This window comes from Epinephelus moara, chromosome 14 (assembly GCF_006386435.1).
Source record: "Epinephelus moara isolate mb chromosome 14, YSFRI_EMoa_1.0, whole genome shotgun sequence".
Lineage (NCBI taxonomy): Eukaryota > Metazoa > Chordata > Actinopteri > Perciformes > Serranidae > Epinephelus > Epinephelus moara.
The window spans coordinates 10,310,052-10,322,952 of record NC_065519.1 but is presented as its reverse complement, the minus strand read 5'-3'; the positions used below and the strand labels follow the sequence as shown (position 1 = coordinate 10,322,952).

The following is a 12,901-nucleotide window of genomic DNA, read 5'->3' as shown; positions in this document are numbered from 1 at the left end:
CCACCATCATACTAGCACTATTCAGCTAAGGGAACATCTTGATCATTATCCTGGGGGCACATCATGTCTAGAATAACATTTAATGACCTTTATGAAATTTTAATTTTCCAGCAGCAGTTCACAGCATCTTGTTTTGCCGCAGTGAATGGTATATATTGTGGCAAGACAGTAATTTCTTGGGCGAGAAAAAAGCATATCAGCAAAATGATCAGTTCCTGTTAGATGAGATAAAAACATCTGAGGTACCAGAGATTAAGATCATGGTTAGGTCATAAATTGAAGTGGATTTGGTGATTTTCTTTAACTTTTTTTCATTTGAGATAACGCAAAGATATGTTTGTCTTACAGGGAGTCTTATAAGCTTTGACCTGCAATGGAAAAAATGCAAAATAATGCAAAGTACTGCTGGTGACAAATGGATGCATGGATAAAGGGAGTGGAGCTTTATCTTCAATCTGTAATCATTCCTGTCCATCCTAAAACCTGAAGAAAACTTCAGGGACACTCGGCAACAATCAGCTACAGTGTGACCTGTGTATATGTGAAGGAGCCATTTCCCAAAGGGAGGTCAATGTAATGAATGTAGTTCACCAATTTGTACACAGGGTGCCACCTTTGTGTTGTCATTGATACAGGATAAAGGAAGAACTTTAAGAAGAATTTTTCAGACTTTCCATTTATCTTCTTCTGTTTTGTGTTATATTAGATATCATCTTTGGGGCTCAAACAGAATTTCAGAGGGGAAATATCTCTTTGGTAGAACTGCTAATGACACGCAGATATCTGAATCATGAAAAGGTCCAAATGATTTTAGTTTGGTTTTTTACTCCCAGCAAATGCCACCTTTGCAGCAGACTGATGATTTTATGATGTATTGATCTTGCATATTTAGGTGTTGTTCAGTCAGTCTGCCTATAGTATCTGCATTTGGCTTTATTTTGTAGACAACTACAGTGTAGTTGCACAGATGTGCAGAATGATTATCTAAAGTGTCTTGCAAATGTATTCACCCCCGTTGGCAATTTTTTCTATTTTGTTGCACTACAACCTGTAATTTCAACCGATTTTTTCATTGGGATTTTTCTTGTAATGGACCTACACAAAACAGTCAAAATTGGTGAAGTGAAAAAAAAGAAAAAGTTTCAGATACTTTTTAGAATCCATCACTCATCTGTACTTCTTCCACAACTAGGGACCTCATAGCAAAGGGTTGAACACATATGCACACACTACTTTTTGGTTAATTTATTCATTTATTTATTTAATTTTTAAAACTATTTTTTAAATTCAATTTCACTTTACCAATTTTTACTATTTTGTGTAGGTCCATTACCAAAGAAAACAAACAAAAAAAAACCCCCCATAAAATTAAAATCCATTTAAATTACAGGCCATAATGCAACAAAAAAAGGTAAAACACCCAGTGGGTGAATACTTTTGCAAGACACTGTATTGTTGTGCAAAACAGCTTGCAGTAGCAGTAACTAAAACATAAGATCGCTTTTGTATAAATCTAACATCATATATTAAAAAATGCTTAATAAATGTATTGTTAAATGTTTAGGAACATAATGTAGACCACAGTAAACATTCCCTAACAGACGGGTAAACACATCATTAAAGAAAAAGAAAATTATAATATTATAAAAGTATAATAACATATCAAAAAGGATAATTAAAACTATACATTGCTAATTTATTTCACATGTCCTCACAGCATTTTTGTTTTGTAATATGATGACTGTAATGTAAGAATTCATGCAGTCCCAAAAAGACTTTAACTTTTCATACTTGAATTACTGTAAGAAGTATTTACCCTGAAGGTGTCTCAGATATGTTACAGTTAAATGAAACAATGAAAAATTTTCAAGAAATATTTATAGCTAAAGGCAATTTAATCTTCCCAGTTTCGATTTGATGTCTCTAAAACTGATTTCTGCCCCCGCCTCGTGGTTGCATGCTGCTATTGCTTTCATTTAGTAAACTTAGTATTTTTTACATTGCAGTATTTTTGTATGCATACATCTGTGGTGACTTCAGTGTATCATATTTGACCAAAAAAATATTAGAATGGCAATGTGACTTTAAAATAAAAGGATTTCCAGTTGTCAGCGTTCAGATGTTTGGTTCATTTCAGTCTCGCTTTAAGAGGAATCTTGTAGTCTTTGAACGACCAATCAGATGTGAGTTCTACAAAGTCAGCCAATGGAATGCGGGTTCATTCAGCGAGCGCCAATCAGGATCCGACTCATCTGGTTTTCAGGAAGTAGCACAAAGTCGCCAATCTTGCTTCCCCCTAAAGTACCAATGATAGTACTTTGACAGCGAGCTAGCTAGCTTGTCTCCACACCACTTCTGACCTCCGCTCCTAAGATGGCTGGTGTACGAGCCCTTGGTGTTCTCTCCAGGTTAACACCAAGGAGATATCCTCTCTTCACAGGTACAAACTAAATTTATTTATTTTTTTGAAAAATAGCGGAGAATAATCCTGAAAATACGGGATTTGCTAAGTGCCGTCAGTGGGTAATTAGCTTGTTAGACTAGCTGTTAGCTCCGGGGAATGTTACGCAAAAAATTATGGCAGTGCTTCAAACAACGTGATTGATGTTTTTTCGGGAAACATATGTCTCAATGAAAGTTTAGTTGGAATATAGCAAGGAAGTGCAACATTTTGTTTTAGCGAGCAAACTTAATCATAGAGTTGCTAACCTGTTAGCCATCTGGCTGCTACCGACTCGAGTAAGTTATGCCTCTGGGTCAATATTAAAGTTCGAAAGCAGGAAGAAGCATCCACTTTTAAGATGTCCTCCTGAGGACATGTCAGACACAGATATGAAATGTGTGCCACCGATTCGTCATTGTGTTGGCCACTGTTGCCTTCTGTCTGAATGGGAGAGGAATGTAGGTGAAGGGTCATTTTCCACTGGACTGCACAGCATGTCCGAGACCATCTGAGGTCATGGCTTATATTACGTGCACGTCTCATGTAGACTTCACCTGTATGTTGCATGAGGACTGTTTGTTTACATGCAGTGTTTAGGGCTTGATGTAATGCGTTTAGTATGGCTGTAAGGGTCAGGCAGCAAGGCAGTGTGCAGCAGATCGGATGACGTGTAACGTATGTTAGACACTAAACTGTTTTAATGTATTGCTTACTGTCATTTCCCTTTTTAACAGGCGGTACTTTTCGTACCTTCTCAGTAGCTCCAGCAATGCTAGGTAACTTTAAAAATTCACTTTGATGCAGTATATGGATAAAAATAGGACAGCCTGCCCAGTGGCACAATTATTCACCCACTTTACATTATGTTCCTTCTCTATTTTTAGCCCGAACCCACGTGAACTATGAAGTCAAGGGCGATGTTGCTGTCATACGGATGAACGCCCCAGACTCCAAGGTGTGCACTCATTATAAAAAATGTGTGGCCTTTATCACTTATGATTTATGCAGGTGCATTGTGAACCTAATGGTATTTTTCCCCCCTCCAGGTTAACACACTGTCACTCCAAATGCAAAAGGAGATGACTGAGGTCATGAGTGAAGTGTGGGCCAACAATGCTGTTCAAAGTGCTGTCCTCATCTCCTCAAAGCCGGGATGCTTCATTGCAGGAGCTGATATTAAGTAAGAGAAATCTCATTAAATTAGATTTTTAATAGTGTGTGTGGCACTTAAGAGTGATGTAATTGTGACTTTCTGTGTTATTTATAAAGCATTAGCATAAAGCTTGTTTGTTTCTTTTAAACATGTCTGAATAAACATTATTCTATTCTATTATTCTACATTAAAACGTTGTTGCTGAAACACAAATTAGTATAGTGCATTGTCAGCGTTAAGATCTTTTATTATATTTGGATGAATGATCAAAATGGCCATGCCTTGGATTGTCTTTTAATATACTTCACATCTGTTACAGAATGATCGAGTCCTGCAACACTCCCGAGGAGGTCACCAAACTCTCTCAGGATGGGCAGAAGATGTTCGACCTGATTGAAAAATCTCCTAAACCCATTGTTGCGGCTATCAACGGCTCCTGCTTAGGAGGAGGCTTAGAGGTGAACAAAAGTTATTTCAGCAAGCAACTATATGTGTGGTAGTCCTGGAAATGTTGGACTTGCATGATTGATAATAACGTGTTATCTAATGGGCTCTTTTTGTATTCCAGTTTGCCATCGCCTGCCAGTACAGAATTGCAACAAAGAGCAGCAAAACGGTTCTCGGTACTCCAGAAGTAATGCTGGGTCTACTACCTGGAGCTGGTGGCACGCAGAGACTTCCTAAAATGGTTACTGCTGGATTTATATTCCCTAAATTTCATGTCTGAATTAATTGACTATATTTAACCACAAAAAAAAAACTATACAGCAGGCAGGATGATGCCGATCATAGTATGTGAAAGTGTCCTAAAATAGTTATAACATAGTATCTTGTGTCAGCAGGTCTCGACAGTAACATTTTATTACATGTAAAAAGGGACAGCAACAGCAAAATGTGCACCTTAAGACACATGTTTTTTTGTTTGCATTAGTGATATTTTTAGTCCCTCTTCAGACACGTTTTAAAGTAAATATACTAATATTTGTTTAACATGGATTTCCCACACTACAAGTAAAATAACCTATGTTAAGTGGCTGGAAGCAGATTTACTCGTTCTCTATTTCCCACTTGCTCCAGCACTGCCAGGGCTTGGTTGACCAATAAAAGAGCGTTACCACCGCGTTAGTGGTTGTGAAACTTCCAATAATATCTGCATAGATGTAGGTTTTGGTAGATGGTGAAAGGAAGCTCCAGGGTCTGGTTTATATCCAAAAACTGCACATTCTACCATGTAAGCTGTCACTATGCTAATGCTAACTCTCGCTCTCTGTACTGACAAGTATGCCCCACGCTGGAGCTTTCAGTTTTCTTTGCTGGTGTGTTTCCTGTATTAGACAATGATTGGCTTTCGTATCAGTGATGTATGTATGATGATTTTAGGGAAGTACGCAGACATCACCACCTTCAGGAGAGCAATGTGAAAACAGCTCTCAAGTGACAGACACAGATAAGAGTCAGTATAGTCAAGGTCAGACTTTTTTTTTTTTTTTTCTTTTAAGATATTTTTTAGGACATTTTTGCCTTTTTTGATAGGATAGTGAAGTGTGAAAGGGGGAGAGAGAGAGGGAGAGACATGCAGCAAAAGGCCACAGGCTGGAGTCGAACCCAGGCCACTGCAGCAACAGCCTTGTACATGGGGCGCCTGCTCTATCCACTTATCCACCGACGCCCCAAGGTCACACATTTTAGGGGACATATATAGAGGAAAAAGTAATTTTTCAATCAATTGTAACCATAACCAGACAACTCTGCACGTGTGTCGGTGAGGCGAAGCAAATAAAGTTGTTTGACTGTAGGGGGGAAAGCTCGACTGACCGGTTAACATCACAAACAAAATGTGCAAACTGATTCAACTGTGGAAGAACAAAATGACTCCAAACATATAGCTCAGATCAAGTAAATAAACACATAAAACACAAACCACAAAGAAGTTTGTTTGGTAACTCTATTATGTTAACTTTTCATTATTTATACCTGCATAGCATCTTAATTACTCATATCATAAGGTGATTTAAAATGGTAACTGTATTTTCAGTTTCGACAACCAAAAGCTGACACCTCGTTGCCAGCCTGGCAGCCACTTTTAAATTGTAGTGTTAATCCCTGGTCAGGACAAGACCCAAAATAAGATGTAATGTACAATAATCTGGGTAATGCTCATAATTGGTTTAAGATGTAACCCAGCAAAGAGATTATTTCCCCGTCTGTCATGTCTAGTATTCAACAACCCTGCCTTTCAAAGTGCAGGATTATCTCTGAATACTATATCACCTCTGTTTATAACATTAGAGTTAACATATGTTTTCTTTTATTACCTGTAGGTTGGTCTACCCACTGCCTTTGACATGATGCTGACAGGAAGAAATATCCGAGCAGATAAAGCCAAGAAGATGGGGCTTGTCAGTCATCTTGTTGACACCTTAGGTGAGCGATCTGCACACACGTATAATAATAATAAGTTTTTAAGTATTACCAACTGTAGAACTTATAATCCTTAGTCAGTAATTCACCACTCAATGCAACACTACATGAGTTTAGATTCTTGTACTGTGCATCACTTGATCTTTTGGTTATTATTTTTATTATTTATTTTATTATTTTCATGCTTTTCTCTGCTTGTCTTATAGGACCTGGGCTGAAGAGTCCAGAGGAGAGAACAATAGACTACCTTGAGGAGGTTGCCATCGAATTTGCCAGAGGGATCGCCAATAAGAAGATCCCCCTCCGCAAAGAGAAAGGCAAGATGGAGAGTAAGTTGTGCTGCGTTTGAGCATTTAACTCTGTGCAGTCACATAAGTTGGTTTTATCATATATTAAAACAAAACACTACATTGAAGAGTTAATGTTTTTTCTCCACAGAAATTCAAGACTATGTTATGAGCTTTCAGTTTGTGCGGAATCAGATTTACAAAACCGTCCACAGTAAAGTTATGAAGCAGAGCAAGGGACTTTATCCAGCACCTCTGAAAATAATCGATGTAAGTAAAAATTCCTCCTATGAAGTAATAACTCCATGACTATTTTTTATAATCTGGATGTATTTGGAGAAATTTAATACATGAGCCAGATTTAAAATTCTTAGCCATTTGGAGTAAGAAGAGCCCAACCAGCGTGCAACTGTTCAGTGTGGAAAATGGTTTTGAAGTAACTTTATAATTAGAAACTTATTATCAATTAATGTTTAATTCATTTTTAATTAAAATACAAAACACTCATTGGCCGGTGATTGTTATTATGAGAACTGTTATGAGAAATCCTCTGTCATATTTAACATGACTTGAAATTAAACTGTCCTTTTTTTCTCACTATTTCCCCCTCTCAGTGCACAAAGACTGGAGTTGAACAGGGCCCCACAGCTGGATACTTAGCCGAGTCTCAGGTAAGGTTTGTTGGCCCACATCATGGGCAAATTCAGTATTTATAGTAGTATATTGTGTAAGTGAATGTCACCAATTTTCACGTTTGTCACAGAACTTTGGTCAGTTGGCAAAAACCTCAGAATCAGCAGCCCTGATTGGTCTCTACCACGGTCAAGTCGCGTGCAAGAAGAACCGCTTTGGTACTCCTCAAAAAGAAGTGAAGTATGTCACTTTCACACGCTGAGCTTGTGTGTGATTTGATGGATGCTCAAACTGCATTTGACATTTTAGATTAGTTTGTTTGGTCAGGGGTAAATACTAATGACAAAGCCAGTTCTGATACGCTTGTTGTCATACCGATTGCAAACATGACATTATCTTGTCTGTTGTTTTTTTAGGTAGAAGATAAACTGTTTGTTTTTGTTGTTTACCACCAGGACTCTTGCCATCTTGGGAGCAGGTCTGATGGGAGCAGGTATTGCACAAGTGTCTGTGGACAAAGGTGTGCGCACAATCCTGAAGGACACCACTGTGTCTGGACTGGCCAGGGGAGAACAGCAGGTTTACAAAGGGTGGGTCATCATGTCAGGCATGTTAATATTAGTTGTTTTGTTTTTGAAACAGCAGGGTTAAGTATTTAAGGGAGTTCTTTACAACATTTAAAGCATATCTATGATTCAGGTTGTCTGTCTGCACATGGTTCTCATGGTTCTGTCCCAATATCAGTGGTAACAGCTGTATGAGTGTTGCAGAGCAGCAGTGATTAGCTTGCCAGGAGGACACACTCACAGATACTCATATGCACTAACATGCACACACAGCTGAACCGTCAACACCGGACAGAGAAGCGCAGAATACAGCACACACAGAGGTAGCATGACTTCAGTCACTGGTCAGGATGTCAGTACTCTTCTATATTTTTACAAAGCAAATAGTTGTTTGCTGCTATCTTAATGTTCTGAATGTCACATACAGAACCTGTAAGTGTTTTAAGTCACACCCCGATTGTAATTTGTGTGTCTATAGTTCCGGTCTAATACCAGAATAACCTTTCAAATCAGCTATAAAATAGCATATTTGAAAGTAGTTGTAAATTTTGTAGCATGACTGTGTTGGAACCTAAAATCTGTGTGTTATTTTAAACAAGGCTCAATGACAAGACCAAAAAGAAGAACATCACGTCATTTCAGAGAGACTCCATCATGTCCAACTTGATTGGCACGCTGGATTACAGTGGCTTTGACAAGGCCGACATGGTTATTGAAGCTGTGTTTGAAGACCTTAACATCAAGCATGCAGTTCTGAAGGAGGTGGAGGCTGTAAGTGTGACTGAAAACAGGTTTGATAGGCCTTTGTCACAGACAGAATGTACTCCCTTTGTTGTAAATATTGTTTTTGTAGTATTAAATCCAGGACACCATGGATTTAACTGTGACTTTTCACTATGATTTATCTGCAGGTGGTTCCCCCTCACTGCATATTTGCCAGCAACACATCTGGTCTGCCCATCAAGGATATCGCTGCTGCCAGCAAGAGACCAGACAAGGTTTGTACCTCAGAGCCTTGTAGTTCAAAAGTGCTTCTAAATAAAAAAAAAAATGTTGCTGAATATGTTTTGTGTATCTTTAGGTGATTGGAATGCACTACTTCTCTCCAGTGGACAAGATGCAGCTCCTGGAGATTATAACCACTGATCAAACATCAAACGACACCACAGCGTCTGCTGTAGCAGTTGGCCTGAAGCAGGGCAAAGTCATCATAGTCGTTAAGGTGAGATTAAGCATCTTGTTTGTTCTGTCCTGTGTAGTTACCAAACAATGAATATTTAAACTTTAAATATTGACTTTTTTGCCCCAAAGAAAATCCAACATAAATTCAAATGTTCGCACTTTAAGCACTTTTGTACATTTTTCAGTGATTGTACAGCCCTGTAATGTATCAAATAGAAACATTTAAAATCCAGACTAGTCTGAATCTCTTTTTTGTTTTTGTGTGGGAGTTCTTGCTTGCTGCATGAAGGCCCTGTGTCCACCAAAGCTTTTTTTTTCCCCAGCTGAAAATGCCAGGTCCTCCTCAGGACAACGCCCAGCTGGGAGCATTTGAGAGCATTTTGGAGGCACAGCGTTTTTTTCATCTGAGGACAGACCCGTCGGTCTATCTGTGTTTATGAGAGGAAACATGTATTCATGTAGCAGTGGCTGTGGCTCAGAGGTAGAGCCATTGCCCACCAATCAGAAAATCGGGGGTTTGATCCCCGGCTCCTCGTCAAAGTATCCTGAATCCTGAAGTATACTGAGCCCCAAATTGCTCCTGATGGCTGTTCCATCAGTGTGTGAGCGCATGTGAATGGTTACTGAGAAGCAGATGGTGCCATGTATGGTAGCCTCGGCCACCAGTGTGTGAATGTGTGTGTGAATGTGTGAACATGACATGTAGCGTAAAAGTGCTTTGAGTGGTCGGAAGACTAGAAAGCAGTCCATTTTACCAGTTACCATAAACACAGGATATTCACTTATGTCTCCTCCATTGTTATTGTTCAGCACATGTTTGTATATTACTGGTTGGTCTTAGTGGTATTAGTTCCTTCTCCACTGTGACTGAACGGCTGAAGTGACAACGAGCGCAGCATTTTACCCAAAGTTGAGCATTTTTCAGCTCTGCCCCAAAGAGCAGTGGTCAGCGGAGAATTCATGCTCAGTACCTCATCACGCTGGTGGTGTTTCTAAGGTAGTGTAAATACACAGCACTCCCATCGCAAAGCATTAAAAAAAATATGCTGGCCTCAGAAAAAAAACGCTTTGGTGGACACAGCCCTTAACTTCTGAAAACGACAATAAATGACCAAAAAGTGATAGAAGGTGATTCGGCAAAAATATTCATCACAGCAGTAGCCTGAAGTCATGACAATCATGATGATGCATGGTAATAATTAAAATGTTATTATACTTAAGTAAAATATCACACATGTTCCTTTACAGGATGGACCCGGATTCTATACAACAAGGTGTCTGGGTCCCATGTTGGCTGAAGCAGTACGAGTACTTCAGGTTAGTGGTATTGCTACAGTTAAACTGCAGCTGTGGGGGCACCCAGTGGCTCATTGGATAGAAGTCTTTAAAAATGCAGCTGTGAACGTACTGTCGTGTAAGGATTTAGGCCCTATGATGGACAGAGTCTGCTCACTTAAATGAAGCATATTCATTATTCTGGGATAGCTGTTATACATATGATTAATTTATCCATTTGCACCTACAGGAAGGAATTGACCCCAAAAAGTTAGATGTGCTCACCACAACCTTGGGGTTCCCTGTGGGTGGGGCCACACTGGCTGACGAAGTTGGTCTTGACGTAGCCATCCATGTGGCTGACGAACTCGGCGGTGCTTTTGGCGACCGCTTTCATGGTGGAAATGTAGCGATTCTGCAAGAGATGTTGGACAAGGGATTCATGGGTATGGGTGGTCACACTGAAGGATCATGGCCAGTTTTAGTTTTAGAAAGCACTTGAGTTTGAAGTTATGTGTTTTATTAAAATGTATTATCCTTTTATTTTTATTCTCAAGGCCGCAAATCAGGAAAGGGTCTCTTCATCTACCAGCAAGGACTCAAGGTCAGAGAAGTGAACCCAGGATTCGAAGAAATCATTGAGAAATACAGACTGACCCCAAATCCTGCTGTGTAAGTTGACACAAAAGTAGCAATGTTGTGATTTCAATCGCCCTATGTGCCTTGTCTTTTATTATTATCATTCCAAATATAAACGCACATTTTTTTTGGACAAATAGGTTCTTCTGTTACTTTAAAAGAACTTTCTGATAGATGAAACAAGACCTATTAAGCCTTTGTATTATATTGCATTTAGAGTGATTACATTTTGAAATGCTGCACTATTTAATTACTCTGTTCTTACTTGTGAATCTCTTTACAGTTTCTCAGACTCTGACGTGCAGTACAGGCTCGTGTCCCGATTCGTCAATGAGGCCGTGTTGTGTTTGCAGGAGGGCATTTTGAACAGCCCTTTGGAAGGAGACATCGGGGCTGTGTTCGGGCTGGGATTCCCCCCCTGCCTTGGAGGTCAGAGTTCAGTCCTAGTCGTGGTCTTCTGAGCCACTTGTGCTCCGAGGCTGCATCCCCTGTCAATGGAAAGAGCATAAAGGGTGTCCTTTAGTTTTATGTTAAGCGTGAATTTGAAAGTTCAGGAACTGTGGTGATAAAGCATTTTAGGGTGTCTGCAGGGATCCTTTCCATAATTTTGTCAGACATGCATAACAACATTTTGAGCCTGTCAGTGGCAAAAACAAGCACTTCTAGTGGATGTAGACTGACATTGCACAGTTGCAGGGATTACACTGCAGCCAGTTTTGCCGCTGCGACTATAGCAGTCATACTAAACATTGGACCAATTGCACAAATTGTCCTTATAGGTCACTTATGCCCCCTTTACCTACCCCCTAAAGTATATTACATTGTCATTCTGCCTCGTTGTTCTCTATCAAACGTACAATCGTGGGATGGGGGACAGAGTTGTCTTACCTTTAAGCCGGCATCAGAGGTAGTAACAGCGCTGAAACAACGACGTTTTGAAGATGTGTTATGTGTGTGACCCACGGGAGATAAAAAAAAAAAGCAGGTGGTAGCGGTTAGCAGCTAACTCTAAGAGGAACAGTGGGCCAAAATTACCGAAAATTGGGAAAACAATGAGATTTGGGAGCTCCTTACCCTCCAAGCAGAGGATGAGATCAGCCGCCATATAACAGGGTCGGTAAATGATGGTTTTTGCCATTGTTATTGTTTATACAGCGCTGCAGACATGTATGTTGTATGTCATACTAGAATTTGGCGCTGTTGTATTAAATGTAACGCCTGCCTCTTTTGCTTCTGTGATGCTTGGGTGCTATCCAAAATCACACACTGGAGCAGCATGATGCTGCCGTTGTTTGGTTCTGTGTAAAAATGCAAAGGCAGCATAAAGAAGGGACTTCATAGCGGCCCTATAGCGTGATCCCTGTGTTAAAAAGGGCTTAAGATTAAAAAAAACCCCATGGGAATCTAGGGTCCAGGTTGGAAAGTACAGAATTTCTTTACTTAAACCTCTCCTCCCTTTTAATGTTTCTAGAATAGCTTTTCACAGTGGAATAAAAACGAGCCCCAAGCAACATCCCTACTTAGTTTAACATGTATGCTGTGATAACATCATCAGCTAACACATCTCAACTTTTCCAGGCCCTTTCCGTTTCGTGGACAGCTTTGGTGCCGACAAGCTGGTGGAGAAGATGAGGAGATACGAAGCCGTGTATGGAATGCCGTTCACGCCGTGCCAGCTCCTCCTGGATCACGCAAAGGATCCAAGCAAGAAATTTCACAAGTGACCGACTTGCCATGTGTGCCAGTAGATTTTAATAAACTCCAGTCTGCCACTAGAATGTGCCTAACATGAGTGGTGGTATACATAATGAAAATGCACTTAGTTGCCAGTTTATTAGGTACGCCTTGTTAAAAATAATGCAGTCTAATACAACAGTCCTAAGCCTAAAAAAAAACATGAACACTATGACTGTTATGATGGTTAAGAGTTATTAAAGGACTGTTGTACTTGTTTTAGCAGGTGCAACTAACAGAGTGGCAACTGAGTGTGTAATATCAGCAATATTGGATGTTCCTTTTTTTTGTAACTTTATTGATTTACTTGATGATGATGTATAGATTGAGAAGCTGATGGACGCTAATTATTCACACACTGCAGATGTAAAGAGACTGGAGGAAAAAGACAACATTTTCCAACTGGCAGTAAATTCCTCAGTATTGATGAATGTCTACCAGTATAATTCAGCGACTGGCTTTTTTTGTACATTAAAGTCTTCATGGCCTGCTTTGAACAATGTTGTAAATGTGAAGCCTGAATAAAACTTTGTTATTGACTCAAAGCTGCTTTTTCTCTCAAGGTGCG

At 39.7% G+C, this 12,901-nt stretch overlaps 1 protein-coding gene across 1 annotated transcript; it reads left to right on the top strand.

Annotated features, from left to right (window-relative positions):
• Positions 1 to 2,284: 2,284 nt before the first annotated feature.
• hadhab (hydroxyacyl-CoA dehydrogenase trifunctional multienzyme complex subunit alpha b) lies at positions 2,285 to 12,878 on the top strand. The gene is made up of 20 exons (XM_050061682.1): positions 2,285 to 2,440; positions 3,178 to 3,219; positions 3,328 to 3,398; positions 3,490 to 3,623; positions 3,916 to 4,054; positions 4,165 to 4,284; positions 5,918 to 6,020; positions 6,224 to 6,346; positions 6,456 to 6,574; positions 6,919 to 6,975; positions 7,068 to 7,177; positions 7,393 to 7,527; positions 8,103 to 8,274; positions 8,415 to 8,501; positions 8,585 to 8,725; positions 9,934 to 10,002; positions 10,211 to 10,406; positions 10,518 to 10,632; positions 10,883 to 11,028; positions 12,178 to 12,878. Exons 1-20 carry the CDS (start codon positions 2,374 to 2,376, stop codon positions 12,321 to 12,323), a joined length of 2,292 nt encoding a protein of 763 aa, XP_049917639.1. The 5' UTR covers positions 2,285 to 2,373; the 3' UTR covers positions 12,324 to 12,878.
• The last annotated feature ends 23 nt before the right edge of the window (positions 12,879 to 12,901 follow it).

Excerpts from the sequence above, each read along its gene's own strand:
- hadhab (XM_050061682.1), top strand. The coding sequence starts at position 2,374 with ATGGCTGGTGTACGAGCCCTTGGTGTTCTCTCCAGGTTAACACCAAGG. Across the intron at positions 4,055-4,164 it reads GCTTAGGAGGAGGCTTAGAG|TTTGCCATCGCCTGCCAGTA; the intron begins GTGAACAAAAGT and ends TTTGTATTCCAG. Across the intron at positions 6,347-6,455 it reads AGAGAAAGGCAAGATGGAGA|AAATTCAAGACTATGTTATG; the intron begins GTAAGTTGTGCT and ends TTTTCTCCACAG.